We start from the raw sequence: 20,134 nt of genomic DNA, 5'->3' as shown, positions 1-20,134 counted from the left end.
TCCCTGATGTCAGTAAAAGCAGCTTCATAGCCCATCCCTGCATTGCTTGGCTTCACATCCTATTTTGGCTACTTCAGAAGCATGGAAAGTGATCAGAGAGAAAAAGAGGAGCCAAGTACCTCTTCCCCTGCGTGAGATGTAGCTGCAAATTATGTTTAGAACTGCACAGCCTGTTCTGCAATTACTGTTCTTCTCAAGAAAAGTAACTGTCTCCCTTACATTTCTCCTAAAACTAACAACAACAAAAAAATTTTCTATATTCAATTGTCATTTTCACAGAACTACATGTAAATAATGTAAAAAAAATTAACAGCAACAACTAGAAGATTTTTATTTCTGATGTTACAAAGACAACAGCAGTATATATAAAGTGACTGTTACCTCCACCTAGCTCTCAGGACAACTGCAACATTTCCCACTAACTCTTATATTTAATGTAGTACCTATAAAGATGTTCCACATACTTTGGGTGTAGGCAGTACAGCTGCTGGGAATTAAAGGACAGATCTACCAAGGATTCTGGGACTTGGACAGTTAAGTGCCTTGGTAGGTTTTTAGAAGTGTCCAATGTTTATGTATTTTTTTTAAAAAAATTATGAAATATCTCGTAAAGGTTATCTTCTCTTACCTAGGCTTCTCTGAACAGTCATTTTTGCCTAGATTGCGGAAGGTTTTATGTACATAACACCTCTGATATGCATGTATACATATATGTAAAATAAAATACATATTGACAAAAAATTCCAAATTCATCATGTCTTAAGATACCAATTGCAGTTCTGGCTCTGCAGAAATACTTCACTGCCTGCCTGTTAAACCCAGTGATTCACAGATGACTTTGTTCCTATTTAGCAATTAATATAATAAATATTTTAAAATTAGTATAGAGGATGTGTTTACATCACAGTGCAAATACTGTAGTTATTTTCTGTGTTATTTTGAATTGATAAAAGAGATGGAAAAGACATAAAGTAGGTTAATGAAGGGCAAACAATCCTTTAATTTGTCAATATCTGGTACTTTCACTTAATGCACTGAAATTTCTTATCTACAGCTTTGGATAATAATGCCTTCTCAGCTTTCTTAAGCAATGAAGATTCAACCAAAGCAAGCCACTAAATTCTTTAGTGGATTAAAAAAGGTAAAACTTAAAATAACAGAACCAACAGAAGTTTGATGATTTCTCCCCCTCCAACTCTGTGTTCCTGGTGCCAAATTAATTTGGCACTTCTAACAGCAGCACACAAAAGAGGATGTCTCCATTTTCTTGAAACTTCATCAAGCTAATTCCTGCATTTGATATATAAACAATAAAACCGAAATATTTCTACGGAAAGTTCCTATGTTTCCTAGCTACAGTAAACAGCAAGACAATCAATGAAGGCACTGAAGTGCACTTCCCTCCTAACACATATGGTCTGCTATCAACAATAATCAAACACATGGGCTTGAACTCAAGAGTTCTGTGTAAATCAAAGGGACATGGTCAAGGTTTAGTAACCCAAACTGTAATAATCTTTAAATAAAACTAACGTCCTCTTTAACTTCTGCAAATAAAAAAATATCACCATCAGATTTACTAGGAGTACAGTTGCTAAAAAAGAAACAAAATAATCCCAGGTACAGAACTCTGTCAGTACTCATCTCCACATGAGGATGTTCTGAAAAGCTACTGATTTACTGAAATATATGAAGATCCTGCTCTCTGATTACTCCAGAGTAGCATTCCTATGCCTGGGAACTTACTTTGGCTGGTCGTAGAAAGCAAGCAAAAACTATTTGCTAAGTAACAACTAAACTCAAGTTTAACAGCTCCAAAAGTTTAGTATTAGTTCAAAACCCAGCTCAAATAACTCTTTTTCAAGATCAGCAGCACTTCAAACAGTTCATTTTAATTACCCCTACATAGCTAAGGATTACAGTTGACATTTTAGGGCTTTCAGATGTACTTCAGAGTAGCTTCTGTAAGACTAATGATCTCAAATTGCCACACTACATTTTATTCTCAGAATTAAATTGAAGAAGAGAGACCATGAAAAAGATTCCTCCTTCTCCCACATATATAAGCTGACCAAATGCTCCCAAGCTGCAGGCATGCCTTCCTCCAAGGAGGAGACTTGTAGCCTTCTGACCCCTCTTGGCGGGGAGGAGAAGCAAGAAGGATTTTGCCTGTGAGATGCTCTGAACGCAGCTCAAGCAGGCAGGAGGGGCAGCCCAGGGCAGCACAGACTGCAGAGTGGAGGGAGTTGCACTGCCCCGTTTCAGTCTCTCATGGCTGTCATCATCTCCTGACATAGAACCAGGAGCCACAGAGTTGTGAGCTCCTTCCCTTCTTCCCATTTGCTCTGCTGGCTGGAGCTCCCCAGTTGCTGCCTCAGGCATCATCCTGGTCACATTCTCCGCCCCTTTCCCAGAGGCTCCTTATCCCAGCAGGCCACCCCAACTCCACAGCAGTACATGACCAGAAGTGGAACTATCACTTCTGCTGGGAAATAAGGGCACTATGGGAAAGGCAGGGTGAAGCAGCACATTGAGAATAGGGCACACTGTGAGTAAGGTGTCCTAAGCCATCTCCAAGCCAGATGTTCTATGAGTTCACAAACTGGACTCAGACTCTACTTCCAAATAACCCTTCTTTATATAGATATTAAATATTACCAGTTAGTCTAATCCATGTGTTGCCGAGCATTGGCATATATGGTTTCACAACAATGAATTTAGGAAACAAACTAATGGAAACCAGGAAATGAAGAATCTGGTGAACACATCCAAACAACCACTGACCTGACCTCCAGAGCTGGCAAGGGTAGGGGATGACACAAGAATACATCTTGTACTTCCTAGCTTTGGATTACTTTCATTCCTGCCTGTACAGCCTCACAGCTTGGCTCACATGGAGAACATGAAGAGGACATCAGAGAAGACTGTTTCAGCTTTCCACGCACATATGCCGAGCAGCTTCCCACCTTCCCTCTCAGGAGTAACCACTCAACAAATCTCGACTGACAAACAGCATGAGAAGGCGTTCAGATCCACAGAAGAGTAGTTATACCAGACCCTGACCAGTATCAGGTGTTAAGCTCATATAACACAACTATTTGCACAGCTTTACCCCACTTGAATGTGATAATCAACAAAATGTTATGGATGTCATGAAGTAACATGGGATAGGTGTTAAATGGCTGATACTCACTGGTTCAATCAAACCTGAGGTTTGATTCCTCAGGAACCCATTTAAAGAGAGTAAGCAAAACATGCCAACAAACAAAAAATCTGCATCACTGAATCAGAACAGCCCACTCCAGTGTGAGGAACAGTAGCTACAAAAGAGAGGAAACATGTCCTTTGTGTAGTATTCACTGAGCATATTCCATACTCTTGGACAGCACTTATAGGAAAGACACAGTTACTTCCTACCCTCTTAAGAACAGAAAATATTACCATGTTCTTTCAATGGGATGTGAATGACCCCAAAAGGCTAGCAGTCCAAAACAAGGTCAACAAAAAAAAATACTCAAGGACTTCACAGTTGACAAAAATCAGTAAGGCATACTCCCAGACAGCCTGTGAAATATTTCCATGCCTATTTGCCAGTAAGTCTCTTTCCTTGCCACATCCTCTTACTTTTTGTATCTGCTTCTGCTAAACAACACAAAGCATGTGACAGGTATGAAAGCGTAATCTGCTCAAAGCTTGATTTGTTCCCAATGCAAGCTACAGTGTGTGCCCAAAAGAGCTTTCTAAAGAACTGAAAAATATTGTACATGATGGTAAACTTCTGTCAGTACAGCATTATACCATGCCCTGTATCTGTGACTTCTCTGTTGTTCTGCCCTTGTCTTAGTTACTGATCCAAACATTCCTGGGTTTTTGCACTTGCTCCGACTTTTATAGACTACTCAAAACAACAAGACGTTGTTTTATCCACCACATTAAGGAAATTCCCCAGGAAAATTAGACTCAGCTCTATGCCTGAAGTTGTTCAACAGCACCAGACTAGCACAAGACATCTGTACAAGGCAGATGCAGCCAAGGGAAGGTCAGTGCAGAGGCAGATGGACTCTGCTCCCGTGACTAACGTCTGCAAGGTCTGGGGCGATCCTCTGGCCTGTTCTGAGGGGAGAACCTCAGTGATCTATAAACCTGGGGTAAAGGAAGGAGAAAACGCCCCAGATTTCCCTTCTTTCCATCGGTCCACTCTGGGTTTTCTCTCGCAGAATCGGTAAAATACGCAACTTCACAAGCTCACACGGCCGGAGCCGCGGGAAGGGCGAGGGGCGGAGCTGCTCGGCGGGCTCTGACGCGGCCCGAGGGCGCCCCCCGGAGGCAGGTCTGGGAGCTCCCCCTGCTTCCTGCCACCGCGACGTTCTGCCTGTGCTTTTTTAATCTCTTTTTGGTTTTACTGTGAAAATACCTTAAAATAAAAGCTCTGGATAGCAGAGAAAACGCACGGAGTGGATAAAGAGACGATAATTTTAATTCTCCTTTGCTTTTTTTGTTAATTCCTCTCTGTCTGCCCCTGTCCCTCCAGGCCATGCTGAGTGGAGCACCCACATCCTCCAGCCCACTCCCAGCAGGGCATGAGAGACCCTCACTGGAAGCACCTCCAAGCTTCTAGTCAGCCTTGTCACGGAGAGGGATTTTTGCAATCATTCTGCATCAATCCTCTATCTTAAACCTTCACAGAAGTGTTCCCTTCTTCCAGCAACAAAATACCATGTTCATTACAGATGGAAAAACACAACACTGATTCTTCCTCTGTTACTCAATGTTGGTATTTTTCAAAATAAAGCATAAATTGGCTAAGATGTTAAAACTGAGCACAAAGAGCCTAAAAAGCCAAATCCTGCAGCACAAAATACTAAATCCAGATAGCTTCTGTAAAACACACATCTATCAGATTTTAAAAGCAAGCATAGAAGTGTGAATTCAGATTCTCATCATTATGTGTTCAATGAAACAAAACACCACTGACTATAACCATCTGAAGACTCACATGCAATTGAAAGTGGTTGAATTTTCTCTTCTTTTTGTGAATCCAATGGGCAGTGTCCTCAGGTCAATACCACACCTTCGAGCTCTGTTTCTCAAGCAATATAACTAGGAAAAGATAAAAATGTTAAAAAAATATCTGACCAATATATTCAAAACATGAAAATGTAACAAGAAAACAATAATGCTGACAAGAATTATAGGAAAACTGTAGAAAAGGCCACATTTAATGAAGTACTTAATTTAAAAAAAAACACAACATCTGGAATAAAAAAAGAAGTTAAAGAAGTCAGCCTAGAAACTATCTGAAGCATTTTCAGGTGAAGTTTTTCCATGACTAAAAAACAACATGCAATCATCTCTTTGCAGTAAAAGTTCTTTAACACACTGTTGAAGCCACAGCCAGCCATTGTGGGTGTAACACCACCCACAGAGCCTTTTTTGGGGCTACAACCCCACCAGCAGAAGGGACGCACAAGCACCATTTCAGCCACTCTAACAAACTGCAAGCTGAAGGTACCATGAAGGGTATCATCCCACAAACATTCCTGGTACCAGACCACAAAAACTACTACCCATGTAGCACCTCATCACCTTCAGTGCATGTTTCCAAGACATGGGAGTGGTAAGCACAGACACCCCCCCACACACAGAGGATGACTTCAGCCTCAGAGACAGCTGGATCTGCTGAATTTACTTTGTCATTAACATGAATACTCTCCAGCTGAGTTTAGAGTTGTATTTAAAGATATCTTTGCAACACTGGAAAACAACACAGCCCTGATGCCTTTCTGTGACGTATTAATGAGACAAAGTATTTTGGTGCAGATTTTGGTTTTCTGGGATTGTTTTTTTACTTCTTAATTTTGGCGTTCACAGTTTATCGTCATAGGACCTTCAGGAAATGCCATACATTTCTGTGATCTCACTAATGCTCTACTGGAATTGGAATGCTTTTACTTCATTGTTGCTTACATTTATTGTTTGCAGAACTCTAGTTACCTTCATTCAGTATACGGGGAAGCCTGTAATCATTTTTAGGCAATTAATAAATACATTGTTTACACCTGGGAAACTTGTACTTAAAAATTCAAAAAAGTTGTGGAGGAGGAAGGAAGCACCCAGGCTTTCTTAAAAACACATCTATCACCAAACAGCAAGAGTGGTCAATGCATCAATTTTCTCGTCTCTCCAGTTCAAGGGGGATAGGGATATACTGGAAAGAGTCCAACAGAAGCTACGAGAATGATTAAGGGACTGGAATATCTCATATGATGTCATACAAAGAAAGGCTACAAGACCTGGGGCTGTTTAGTCTTGAGAAGACTAAAACAGGACCTTATTAATGTCTACAAATACCTGAAGGCTGGATGTCAAGAATGGGTCAGTCTCTTTTCAGTGGTGCCCCGTGATAGGATGAAGGAAACGGCACCAAGCTACAACACAGGAAGTTCCACCTCAACATGAGGAAGAACTTCTTTAGTGTGAGCGTGACAGAGCACTGGAACAGGCTGCCCAGAGAGGCTGTGATGTCCTTCGCTGGAGACTTTCAAGACCCACCTGGACATGTGCCTGTGTGATCTTCCCTAGGTGTTCCTGCTGCAGCAGGGAGGCTGGACTTGATGATCTTCAGAGGTGCCTTCCAACCCCTACGATTCTATGATTCAGCCAACCCTGTCACCAACGGAACAAGCTGCTAATGTAAAACTTACAAGTTTTTTTGTTGACGGACTATGCACAGTAGGATGTCGAGCAGCAGCATCAGCTGTCCTTCCTACATCTTCCAGGAAACGGTAATCTGAAGGTAAAAGAACGAGAAAGAAAAATGTAGTGCTAACCTAGTAAAACAAATTAATTTTAAAAAGCACAAGGAATATTCTTACCACTCAAAAGGTTCAAGTCAGTAAATTCATTTACAGAGACAAACGCTGTTTTATCCCTGACTCCGTTACAGCTCAGTGCAAGCTTATGCTTCTTTACACACAACAGACTGAAATGGTAAAAAGAAAAACATCAACATGCCACATTTATCTCGTGAGTGGGTGAAAAAACAAAACAAAACAATTTAATTCAGATACCAGATACCTGCACGAGTATTTCATGCATCGTGGACACCTGTACTTCGCTTCCTCTTCGCTACACGTTTCACATCTGAAAGAAGCAAAAAGTACCTCTTAATATAAGTGGCACTTCTGTGCCTGACTGGCCTGAGAAGGTCAACAACCAGGTGCTATGACATCAACTGGCATTTTCAGGAAAAATTATCTTAAGTCTGGAAGAAGAAAGAGAAAATACAAATACCCTGGATCACACTGGTGGCACACTACATACTGAAAGCTTTAGGGAATACCTCCAAAGCCACACAGGGTCTTATCTATATTAAAACAGAGTGCAAAAATGCTTGAAAGAAAGAGAAAAATGCCATCCTAACTGCAGTGTTGGAAGCATAGTAAGGCTCTATCAGTTTATGCTTTGTGGCCTGGTTGTACCAGTGCTTTTCTTCATTTACATCACCTGTAGTATGCATTGTACCATACTGGCTGACAATGCTCCCAGTTTTAGTCAGATAGAAAATAAATGTTGAGGATTCACACTAAAACCAGACACTGCATCCCATTTTTTTCAATGAAACAGAAACGCCATGACAGTATTTTCAGCAAAACTTCTGGCTGTTAGCAGTGCAAACCCCAAAGCCAGGGAACTTTTCACTCATAATGTATAAGCTGTAACGAACACAGCTAATAAATATTATTGCATTAAAACAGCTTCCTCTACAAATACAATATTCTGCTTTTTAGCTAGGCTATTAGATGTTTCTCCTATTCTTAGGAAAAAGTTCTTGACATATTAACTCAACTGTCACTTTTCATTTACTCTGACAAACGAAGAAGAGAAATAACGCTCCTGTAACAGCAGCGGAGTTTTCAAGGATGTCGCAACCCAACCACCTTCAACCACTAGAGGAAAAACGTAAGCCTCAGAACAGTGTTCCTTCCTCCTCCCACACCAGGTGCTTGCTGCCAGGTGACCCTGGAGGTGTCAAGGACAAGTTCTGCAATCCCATCTCCTAGGGTGAAGGTGCCTCTCTAGACTGGAGCACAACGTATCACAGTAACTGAGAAAAAAGTTTCAGGCACCGCAAAACAGAAACGGGAAATACTGTGAACAAGGATTCCTTTTTTCTATTTCTGAATATCCCCGCAGAGCCCCGTGCACACCAGCAGCTCAGCTGCAACGCCAGGAGGAAGCTGCGCCCCGTCCCACCCGCTCGCAGACCCCAGCCCGCGGCAGAGGCGGCCGCTCCCGGGGACTCCGCTCGCCCCCGCCCGGGGCAGTCCCGGCCCCGCAGACAAGGCCGCTCCTCTCCCAGCGCAGCGCAGCAGCGGGAAGGCGGGATGCGGGGCCGACCGCGGCCACGCCCCGCACTAGGCCCCGCGGAGCCCCCGGGACAGGCCCCCGCAGGCAGCGCCGCGCACGGAGGGGCCGGCGCTGCCGCCCCTCGCTTCTTTGGGCCCCGAGTTCCCGCGGAGCCCGAGGGAGGCGCTTCCGACGCGCAGCCGGCCGCGCGGGGCGGCGGCCACGGGCCTGTGCAGGCGGCCCGAGGGCGCTCCCGGCCCCGCCCGTGCCCGTGCCCCTACCTCTGCAGGGACATCTTCCGCCCGCCCGGCGGCCGCGCGGGGCTCCCGGGGCCCTCCCGCCCCGCCATGGCCGCGCGGCACCGCCTCCCGCGCGGGGCCCGACGGGCCGGGCCCGGCCGCGGCCTTTCCTGGGCGGCGGCGCCGCCTGGCGGGGCGGGAGGGCCCGGGCGGGCGCCTGGAGGCCCCAACGCCGCGGGCTGAGGCTGTTCTGCAAAGCTCCGCCTGGGGTTCGGTGGCTTTTTAACCACGAAAAATAACAATGCAAGGAAAAGGGATGAAATGCTACTAACACTCTTGTAATGTAGAGCAGGGCTTGCTCTAAGGTTAACAAAGTAGGCGACCACCTCAGAAATCATAAATAATTAATTGCAGGTCGCAGGTCCTTGTTGACATTCTGGGACAAAATGGTATCAGATCTGCGACTGCCTGCAGGAGCTCCAGCGAAGGTGTCTGAACGCAAGAGGCTTCCAGGCCACGCACAGCACCGAGTGCCTCTGCTATTTGTTTTTAAAATAATTACTTCTGAGACATGCTAATATAAACCATAAAAATAGGCTATAAACAATTTCCAAAAATAGCACGATGGGACTAATACAAATATACATGAAGCAGAGCATTTTCTAAAATATTACTTTCTTAAAAAATAAATCCATTTATCACAACATCAGCTCCACAGCCAAACTAGGAGCAAATGTAAAGTGATGCTGCCAGAGCGTAACAATCTTGAAAATGCAGAAAGCAAGAGGTGTTCTCTAACCTCTACTGTCACACTGTAACTGTGCTTTGTCTTTAGCTTTACCAGATTTTCTCAAAAGGAACGAAAGTGATGGTTCAATATAAAATGTAAAATGGAGCATACACATACATTACTTTGTAAAAGTAAACACTGTCACTCCCACAGTATTCCATGGCACAAAGCCTGTGCATTCCTTCCCTTGGTAAAGGAAGCATTGCCGTAAGTAATCCACGAAAGGATTGTCATCGGTACCGAGAATGAACTATGCAATAGGAAACAGAACAGTAAGAGACAAACAGATAGCTTGGAAGCTTATTTTATTATACTTTAGTAAGTAGGGTTTCCTGTGGATCAAGACAGCTAAGCGAGTTGTTTGAACACTTCTCTGCTTCCCAGTATAGTCTGGTATCATCTTGCTGTGTACTACTGAGCAGAATTTGGTTTGGTAATAGATAGAGAACAATTGTTATAAACAGTGTTTTTCCTAATGGTAAAGTTGTTCCTTTTTTTTTTTTTAAATAAAAGTTGAACATTTTAGGCTTAATTTAAAAACACTGAAATGACTAATTAATGCAAAAATTGAATTGCTATGTTGGTGAAATGCTGATTATAACTTAACAGCTGCCATTCAGAAGACATGCCGTTGTAGATTTTTTTTCCACGAGTTACAAAATATATACACAATATAGCATCTTAAGATGTCTTTGGCATTCAAAATCTTAACTGAAATACAGAATCTAAACCTCAAAACTATGGTAGGTAGCTCTTCTACAACAATTTTTACAATGAGTGTAAAGCTAACTTCTGAATATATGCATCATATACAATGTGCTGTCTCATACACCATTTCCAGAACAGTACACAAAAATATTTTAAACAAGAAATCCACATAAATAATGTTTCCATTGTAGTGAAGTATGTGACCAACGATTTAAAATAAGTACGTTTACAACAGAAACATCCTGATGTAACCAGCACATACAGTCTGAACGATAAAAGCGGACTCAATCTCTGGTAAAGCCACAAGCACCTTGTGTTATGAAGAGCACCAAGGCAACAGGGACAGGAAACACAAAAGAGGTAGTGTGCCATCTGTTAAGATGTATGTGTCCACAAAGGACTATCATAAAACAATGTTTAAGAAAAGATGTATTGTACTGTGGCATAATTCACTTCTCATATACAAGCTATTGCACATTGAGGAGCATTAGCCGGTACTGCTCCTTAGTATTGTATGCTTCCAGCTTTCCTCAGGATGGTTTTGGTTTTTTTGCAATACTGTTAAAAAGATTGCTAGGAACACTAGAGGTCCTGAAAAACTCCACATTCAGATACTCAGTTCCAGGAAATCACACAAGAAAGCACCAATTGATTAAAAAATATTTTATGAAAGTTGTAGTCGTCTTTCTTTCTTTACTTTTTCAATGCCATTTCTCCTTAGGAGGAAGTCTTTTCCTTGCTGAGGTTCTCTAAACAACACTGTTGAAAATGGTTCTTCAGTTCCCTAGTAATTTTGGCTGTAAGGGATGGTTACTTTTGCATTAAAGCTCTGCAACAATTCCATGTTGATGCAAAAAATAATAGGACAGAAACCTTAAAGGAAGCACACTGAACCACTTTCAATGAAGTGCTGCTGTCCTGGTTTGAGATGAGGAAGTGCATTAACTTGAACAACTGGAAGCTGATTAGTGTCCTGAGTGTGAAAAAAGAACTGTGTTTTATGCCAGCTGCCATCTTCAATCTGCAACACACAGAAGCAGAACATTAGATTAATATCAAACATAAGCTTCAAGATACAAGTGGAAAGCTGCTTAAAGAGTGAAAGCAGAAGTGTACAGAAACATTTCTTCTCCCAGCAGTCCCCAAAAAAACCCAACAAAATAAACCTCTGTAATTTAACAAATGCAATTTCTCCCATGTAATAATACCATGGGTACTCCTGGCAAACTGTAAAAAAGTTTTGTAAAAAAGCTCAGCCCAGAATTCAGCTGGAGTGGATCCAGACACAGTGCAAGAGGGCTCAGAGCAGAGTGCCTGTCACTTTGCAAGCAGCCCTGGGCTCAGATAGACTCTCAGGTCACTTGCTGAGTTCACCAAATCTCAACAGTAGTTCTCAGGTTATGAACTCTACAGTCACTTGTGTGACTCTTTAGGCCCTTGAAGAATAATCGTGGGGAATGAGCACTGCATTTTTGCCATGAGCTTTGTATTGATTATTCTAATCCTTTAAAAATCTCAGTAACAAATTGATGCCTCATAAAAATTCTAAAATAACATTTTAACATTGTCTGAGGGTGGCACTGTCTTGTTTGCAATCACTCCATTCTTAAAAAGCATGAAGTACAGTGGACACCACTGAAAAGTGAAATGCCTGCAGAGAGGGAAATATGCGAGATCCTGCAGCAGATCTGTATAATACATAGTTTCCCAGAGAAAGAGCAACAAACCGCATAGAATCTCACAGGAAAATGGCACTTCTCAATAGCCATCACTCTATGCCTTAGTTTTTCTCAGTGACTAAAACAGTCCCAAACAGACTGGAAGGTGGGGGAAACGGGCTTCAATTGCCAGACCTCAGCTGCATGACATAGGCTAGAGCATCTCATTAGCATGTGCTAATAAAGGTTGAAAGCATAACAGCTTCAAAGTGCCTCAATAAAACTTTCTGTCTTGAGATTAAAAATCTCATTTGACACCCCCATACAATATGGAGCCAGTCTCATCTCTTTCATTACAATAAATGAAAATAGAACTATAAAACACTGGAAGTGTAAAGTCCTTGGCTGTTGTATTTCATCGTGTTCTACCAAATGGCTCACATCTTGGGGAGTGGAGTACTCTAATAAGCATTAACAATCCTAAACACAAATATGATTTAATATTTCAGTCTGCCATGGACTCCACTTCCAATCATCATTACTTTATTAAATAGCCAAACAATGGAATAATAGTGAATTAATTTAAAGATATTTAGTTGTAAAAAAAATAATTTTCATGCTATCTGAACCTGAGATATTGTGTTAGATAACCTCAATAGCACTCTGACTGAAGCCTGAATTTTCCTTTTGAGAGCAACTATTCCTATTCCCTCCATTGTCTTAGCAGAATCTTGAAATACATGACATTCAATGTTAACAGCACGTACAGATTCCCTGTACTACTGCAATTGCTTTTATATTTGGGTGGATGTTGAATTCAATATGAAAGGGTTGGTATATAAAGACATATGCAGAACAATATAAGAAGTAAACTTCAAGGGATGTGAATCTAAGTGGCTGTTATTTATTTGCAGAAAGTTAATAATGTCTAAACAGTAACTCCATTATTGTTTTAATAATTCTAGTGCTAAAAGGTAATTACCATGCATTCATCCATAAGCACCTTTGGTTCAAACAGCGTATTTGCTTTAAATATTTGACCATTCCATCCTTTGAAGCTAACAGATGTTTTCTGGCCGCCTGCTTTGTTTAATCCCCATGTTGGTGTGTTCAGACAATGAACAGTGATGCTATGGGTTGCTTCTGAGCTCAGTAAGTGAAGGAAGTTCATCTGCACTTTTCCCACGCCGAACTCCAGCTAAGGTTGAAGAGAAACGCCTCATTAGACTTGGAGCTGGACTAGGCTGAGTGGCCACAACAACACAAGGGGACACATGCATATGGTGTGGTGCTTGGGGGTGGGAGCATGTACACAATGTCTATACATTGGGATCAATGCCAAAAGGCATGACCTGTATTTTTCAGGAGAGCTATTAGGTTCTGATACAGATTACTGTAAACAGAAGCTTTCTTAGGGCATTTTCAAAACTTCAGTATAAACATGAAGGCTTACAACATGGTTGAGGATCTCCCAAATGTAGGAATGCATATGGGAACTTTATGGTATTTCTGATATTCTTCAGTGACTATAGTGTAGTCCACAAACATAAAATTTCTGTTGCCAAGGGTTTAAGAACTACATTTAAAGAACAGTATGGACTAATGGTATAAAGGAAACCAATCTCTGCCTAATGACATCGATAAGTAGCTAAGTGTTGGAAAGTAGTCATAAATTTCTTCCCTCTCATTGCAATGACCTTAGCATCTCTACACTTAGCTGCCCTGAGTAACGAGTTACTAATGTAGCTTAGAAGCACTTCAGGCATATTTTTATGCCTTGTATAGAAAAGTATAAACCAAAATAATTCTGTCAGCATGGAAGGTAAAGGAACAAAGTGAAAACTACACTAACAAACATTGTCTCCAGAAAATATGTAACTTCTTTAACAGAATATATAATGATCTTCCACAAAGATGCACATTAAAAAGCCGTCAACTCTAACATAACTTCGGGAGTTAATTAAATAAGCATTAGTTTGTTCAGAGTTGCAGCACAGATGCAGTCTCTCTAGAAGCAAAGCATACCTTTGTCACAGACAGTGGTGTTAAACATGTCTGACCACCTGCAGTGAAGTTGCAGAAAACTTCAATAGCATCAGAAGAACATCCAATATTTGGGTCAATCCAGTATTTTCCTGTTAGTATATGATCCCAGATAGAAAATAAAACCAAAATATAATTGTTATTACAGATTTTGCTAAAATATTCATACTTTTTGGCAAGTTTTAGATATATTATCACCACAGTCACCACAGTTCTAGTAAGGGTTAGGTTTATCTCTGCTAGAGTCTTAAAGAATTGATCTGTCCTTATATATGCCACAAAGTACTGATTTCCCTGTAGCCTCTAACTTAATTTTCCGTTTCCTTCTTAGCTAATACGGATATTTATAGGTATTAATTATTTTATTAGCCACTCAGAAACTGAATTTTGTCACAGTATTGACATTACAGGTTTAAATAATTATTTTTTATTTGAAAAATTGATTCAGGATCTTCTGGGACATACTGTCACTGTATCTGACAATGGTAATTTATTCTATACAATTTTCTCATTAGGAATCTAGTTCACAGAAAATTCATTGCAGGTTAGCTATATATACTTGGGAAACTTTGAACCATTAATTTGGATTCAGTTTCCAATTTTCTGGACACTTGTTTACTTTATATATGTATATCTGTCTCTAATATCTGTAAAATATTAGCTACATATTTTTATCTTTAAAACTCAGAAAACTTATCTTAAATAAAGACAGCTGTGACAGGCATACTTCAACAGAATATAATACAAAATCTACACATTAAATGTTTGTGTAGAAAGTAACATTTAGAAGCAACACACTTGAAAGCCTCCTGGTGTTCAAGCTCTAATGGAAGTGGACACTTACCATCTGCCACTCTACGTTCACAGTGGAGCAGGTCCCTGCAGATGCGTGCGGGGTTATCCCGGCTGCCCAGGGGGTTCTTGATGCTGTGCAGCAAGTTGCTCAGGTAGTGCAGCGTTTTGAATATCTCGGTACTGTGATCTAGAAAGGTTACTTCAGTGTTCTGGTATTTCTGCCAAGGGCCATTAGCAAATGTGTTACCACAAGGAAGTGTCACAACAGTAGATGCAGTAAAAGTCAAATAGCCAGGCAGAAGCAAAGTATTTCTAATTCATGCAATCAGCCGCATGAAACAGGGCAAGAATAACATATTCCAATCATCAAATCAGTACATTTTATTAACATTATCAGAGAAATGAAGTTACAGGCAGGTTAAGACCATGCAAATACATAATTATGACATACTCACATAAAAATGCAGATTAAAAAAAATATTAAAAATCAGCATTTTAAAAGCATAATTAGCAGTTTCAGATTTTACACAGTGAAATCTATTCTTAGGCTTAAGCTAGAACATATATGAATGTATTTGACTTCACACCTGTATGGAATTTTCTTGCAATCAATGGGACCACATCCTTGTCAGTATTTTTTGGATCAAGGCCTCAATGCCACTATCATTATCTGTGGCTGAACAGATACAGTCTATGTCTGGCATTCAGTAAATTTCCACTACTACCAATCATGATAAAAACACTGCTATGTAGAAATACTGCTGTTTTTTTCTTAACTATTTCAATTGTATCCTATAAACCCTAGCATGTTTAATTATATTCTGCAGTAATTACTTGATATCCATTACTCATTTTAGAGCAAGTCTTTGCAAAGAAGCCCTGTTCTGTCCTCAAAAAATAGACTTATAATTATATGACAATGTAAATACACCGAAACATACTACCTCCATCTGCAATGCAGCATTTGTCTCAATCAAAGCTTGAACAGCAGCATTGATGTCCACTTGTTTCTGAAAAAAATATATTTAAGAATATAAAAAGATGAACAGGAGTATTCTAAAATGCAGGTGGTAACTTCTTTGAGCACTGTAGCAACATATATGATAGCTTCATTATGTTGTTATTTTAGAAAATAATTGTCTACAACACTTACTTTTAAAATAGGACCCTCCCTTCCATTTCCAAAGAATGCAAGCATGCATACAGAAAAAGCAGATTTGATTTTTGTTAGTACACCCATATCTAATTTAAAGATCATACTCCTCGAACCTGGAAAAAAGATACTACAATAATTGTTAAAGACTAATGTCCCAACTTATTCCTCCTAGTTATGTAATTTATATATTTAAGAAAACTAGTCCAGGTAAATGTGAAAAGGTGTTATTTGTTTACAAAGAAGCACACAGAGAATATCTTAATCAGCCACAGCAGCTGATGGATCCAAAGCAGTCTTCATGGTGCAGGAACAAATACCAAGACTGACAAACAAGCCCCTGAAGGAAGAAGCCCATTTCTTGCATATCCTCATTCTCTGCACTTTGTGTGACATATGTACCAGACCCAGACAACAGGTTTGTTTACTTTTAAATAATTAAGTCACCCACACAAGCATCTAGTCCTTGCAATTTTTTCTCAGATTACGTATATCATTACAGGTTCAGGATAATACAGATACTGCATCTGTCCTAACTAGCACAGTGTGTGTATATATATATATATAGAGAGAGAGAGGGAGAAAACCTGTGCCAGAAATAGCACAGTATTTTCTGTTGCTACCTTTCGGAGTATTCAAATGCAGAACAGGAGAAAAACCTTTCAGAGCATGATGGAATTAATCCATGCTGAAAGTATGAGCGTGTCCATGAGTGTTGCCTGTTGAAGTCTCAACAGCATAGCAGAACAGAGCTGACAGTGTAAGATGGAAGGTTCAAAAAATGTTCTAACTGTAGTGATGGAAGTTGCAGAAAAGTGTATTTTCACTTCATCCGCAGTGATGGAACAAACAATGCATTTGAAGAAGATCCTGTTATTTAGACTTTCAAAAAAGGACTCTGTTGTAGGTTAGGGTTGTTACAGAACTTACTCTTGGTCCTGGTGGTCCAGGAAGTCCCTGGAAAATGGGAGACACCAGATATTAGGAACTCCACATGTTTATATAATGCAACCACAACAGAAAAAAAAAACCAAACAAACAAAAAACAAGGCATGTTTTTTACGCACTTACAGGTGGCCCTGGCTGTCCCTGAGGTCCCTGAGGCCCCTAGAAGAAAAGGAGATATAATGCAATAGTTATAAATTAACACCTCTATTTTTATATTTATGTATTTTTTTAAATCACAAATGTATGTACAGTGAAGAAGATGTGACACTGGTTTTGGCAAACCTGTAGATTACTAGTTACTATTGTTAAAATACCATACTTTGTTAATGTGAAATATTTCTTTTAGAACCGTGGAGGTGTCTAGTTACTTGTTTATCCAATTACTTTTGATATTAAGGGAACATTAGAAGTCCTACAAACTACTAATATACTATACATTTTGCCAGGGTTATATGTATGTTGCCAGTGCAAGTGCTACAAAGGACGAATGATCATAAAAGCATTGAAAATAATGTTATGGGTACTTGTAAAAAAAATACGTGCTTTACTCCATGAGTATTGGTTGGCATTTATTAGCTCCACTTATTAGCAGTGTCAGTTTTCAGCCAGAATACATTATATACATTGTTGAACAGTGATATTGCAGGCTTCCTTCATATTAAAGATATTATGGCCTTATTTCCTCATCATAAGTGGCATTATTTTATTGTGTAGGATGATGCAGTGACATAGAGAGCAGGAGAAGGAACAGCTGCTTTTCCCTAGCTTACGGTGGCTACAATGCATGTAGTCTTAAATACAATTTTTAGGCTTTCCTTAGGGTTGGACAGGAATGCTCCCAAAAACACTAACTCCATCTGAATTATCCTTTATTTGAACAACTATTTACATTAGGATGGAATGATAATGAATAGTCCTTAATACACAGTGATACTTGTGTTTCTGCTAGATTCTCTTCTTCAGTCTCTATACACTCAAAGCCTCTAGGAGCTGCTGTAAGATAAACAATAGCAAGAACAATGACAAGGAGAAGAATAGGTGGCAGTGCCTTAATGCAAGCAGAAGAGAAGAAGAAATGAAAGGCACAGACCAGACCTGCACCAAGTATTAGTAAAACCTTTTAACATAACTGAGTTGATTTAAGCAAAATAATCTGTAGCCAAAGCTGCTTGTACCAATTATTTCAGCACAATAAGCTGTTCCAGCAAAAGCCCTTTTACATCAGTATAATCACACTAGTACTAAGTCTCTACCAAATGAGAAGTAATCTTATCTGACACAGTCATGCTGACAAATATTAAGAAATTGATCTAGTCTAAGAGGCATTAAGTTTTAAATCATTTAATATAGTAATAAGTATTCCTGCTATGAGATTTCACAGCAAGATCTGTGTGTCACTGCATGTTACAACTGTTGAACTTAGAAATTAGGAGGTCATTCTTCACTATGAGGGTGGTGAGACACAGTAAGAGATTGCCCAGGGAAATTGTGGAAGGCCAGGTTATGTGGGGCTCTGAGCAACCTGTTCTATGGGAGGTGTCCCTGTCCATGCAGGGAGCTTGGATCTAGATTGTCTTTAAGGACCCTTTCAACCCAAACAATTCTATGATTCTATGAACTTCAAGCTGCCAGTGACACGAGTGGCTGGAAATGGTTAAAGAAAGGCCAGATTCAATCTTACATTTACTAATGTATATTTTAAAATCACTTAATTCCAACCACCAGATCTATACCAACATGGCTATGTTGAGGGACTGCAAATTACATTTGAGACTGACACCCACATGCTTGACATATGTTCTTTAGAGAATAGGGGAGAACCAAATTTGAAATTATTTCTAGGTGTTTAGGGAGATGGTATTCTGATAATTAACTAAGAGGACTTCAATGGCATAAGCTATAGGGGCTGTAAATATTGTCAGCTTTTCAGCTGATGCATTCTGACCTATTTATTTATGTTTAATCCAGCTGTACTTATATAAGAGATGCTAAGCTATCTTTTAGGTAAATATTTACTGATATTTTTAAAAGACATTAGTGATTGATGCTGGACTAAATAATTTTACCATATAGAAAACTCTGGTTTCTGTGTCAAGTACCTACCTCCCCTTCATTCTTCTGAGTTTGATTATTGGTGAGCTTGACATTTTCTTTTAAATCTTATTACTATTAAATAGGCATCAAATATTATCGTTGCTATTCATTATTACAGAACTGATGAGATATGAGTTTGCAGAGATGGCACTCACTATTTTGGCACAGTCCCTCAGCTGTTGCAAATCCACTGGTTTCACAGAGCTACACTGTTGTGTGCCAGCTGAGAAGGATAACAGCCGCATTTAATTAATCAGATCAGCATCTCAGGTGCTGTTAAGACTGCTGCAGGATACCTTAAATCCCACGGGAATACATTACTGAACTGTATGATCATGCTTGGTGAAGTATGTTTAGTACAAAAAGAAAGAGAAAGTGTGAAAAAGATCTCCATCAATGAATTTGACAGTGTAAGGACATAATTGTTTATCTTGGTCAAGCCTTGATCATGCAAATACCAAGTCAAGGCAAGGCACAAAGTCTTCAACAGTTATTCCCTAAGTAACCACTGCTCTCTGGTGAATAGACATCCTTGTTCTGGGTGCTGAGATTTAGACATTCCAGTGGATTTTTCAGATGACTGAGTGCTTCAGTTCATATTCTATGTTCTTGGCATGCGTAACAATTTTAAGACTTCAAAAGTCTTGGGATGAGAACAATTCATATTTATAGTGGTTTCTGAAATAGAACTGAATAGTTAAAAATAAAAACTGCACCGCTCCAATGGATTTAAGGTATTTTACAAAAGACAAAAATGGTTTGTCTGGATTCACCATCTTCTTGCCAATAAAAACTGTGTCAAAAAAAAGGTAAATATTAAGTGCTATTTGTTAACAATAGTAAACTACTTTTGGGGATATTACATTTCTTAAATTCATTGTAACTTCACAGGGATTTATCAGTTACCTTTACAAATCTTGAAAATATAATAACACTGCACAGAGTATGTTGAAAAACCTGTAAAGATGTTATAAATGTTCTTTCTTTCTCTTGTAGAGCAGCAAAATAAGGTTAAATTACACTTCTCGTGGATTAATTTGTTTTACTGGAATGTACAGGATTACCTTTACAAATCTACTTAATTTACACTTTGATCACATCAGAATATAAGTGAGAAAACTAATTCCATTTCATAATAACAAAAGGCGAGATTAGAACAGTTACTTTTAGTGTGCTCTTTAGATCTTTAATCACCCAATTTCATTGCTAGTCCAGAAGTTCAAAGCCCAAAACTTCAGTCTTTTACTAATACAGTGAGTCCTTGGTTTTACTTGCAATGATACATATGCTTAACTCTGAAAACATTAACAATCCTCAGGACTTCCATATTTTCCCCGACATTTGAAAAATTTCTAAG

At 39.7% G+C, this 20,134-nt stretch overlaps 2 protein-coding genes across 2 annotated transcripts in view; both read right to left on the bottom strand.

The window, feature by feature from the left end:
* ZNHIT6 (zinc finger HIT-type containing 6) overlaps window positions 1-8,714 on the bottom strand; it is a 40,819-nt gene extending 32,105 nt beyond the window's left edge. Inside the window, exons 1-5 of the mRNA XM_051624626.1 lie at window positions 8,631-8,714; window positions 7,078-7,143; window positions 6,876-6,982; window positions 6,705-6,790; window positions 4,997-5,100 (exon numbers count right to left, since the gene is read on the bottom strand). Of these exons, the coding sequence (XP_051480586.1) occupies window positions 4,997-5,100; window positions 6,705-6,790; window positions 6,876-6,982; window positions 7,078-7,143; window positions 8,631-8,698 (431 nt within the window). The 5' untranslated portion in view covers window positions 8,699-8,714. The remainder of the gene's footprint in view (window positions 1-4,996; window positions 5,101-6,704; window positions 6,791-6,875; window positions 6,983-7,077; window positions 7,144-8,630) is intronic.
* A 995-nt stretch (window positions 8,715-9,709) lies between these two features.
* The window catches only part of COL24A1 (collagen type XXIV alpha 1 chain), a 135,789-nt gene continuing 125,364 nt past the window's right edge, over window positions 9,710-20,134 (bottom strand). The window contains exons 54-60 of the mRNA XM_051625609.1: window positions 16,807-16,842; window positions 16,666-16,692; window positions 15,527-15,592; window positions 14,632-14,800; window positions 13,770-13,879; window positions 12,727-12,942; window positions 9,710-11,107 (exon numbers count right to left, since the gene is read on the bottom strand). Of these exons, the coding sequence (XP_051481569.1) occupies window positions 10,961-11,107; window positions 12,727-12,942; window positions 13,770-13,879; window positions 14,632-14,800; window positions 15,527-15,592; window positions 16,666-16,692; window positions 16,807-16,842 (771 nt within the window). The 3' untranslated portion in view covers window positions 9,710-10,960. The remainder of the gene's footprint in view (window positions 11,108-12,726; window positions 12,943-13,769; window positions 13,880-14,631; window positions 14,801-15,526; window positions 15,593-16,665; window positions 16,693-16,806; window positions 16,843-20,134) is intronic.

This window comes from Apus apus, chromosome 7 (genome assembly GCF_020740795.1).
Source record: "Apus apus isolate bApuApu2 chromosome 7, bApuApu2.pri.cur, whole genome shotgun sequence".
In the NCBI taxonomy this organism is placed as follows: domain Eukaryota; kingdom Metazoa; phylum Chordata; class Aves; order Apodiformes; family Apodidae; genus Apus; species Apus apus.
Note: the sequence above shows the minus strand (reverse complement) of the source record. Positions and strands in the feature narration are given on the sequence as shown.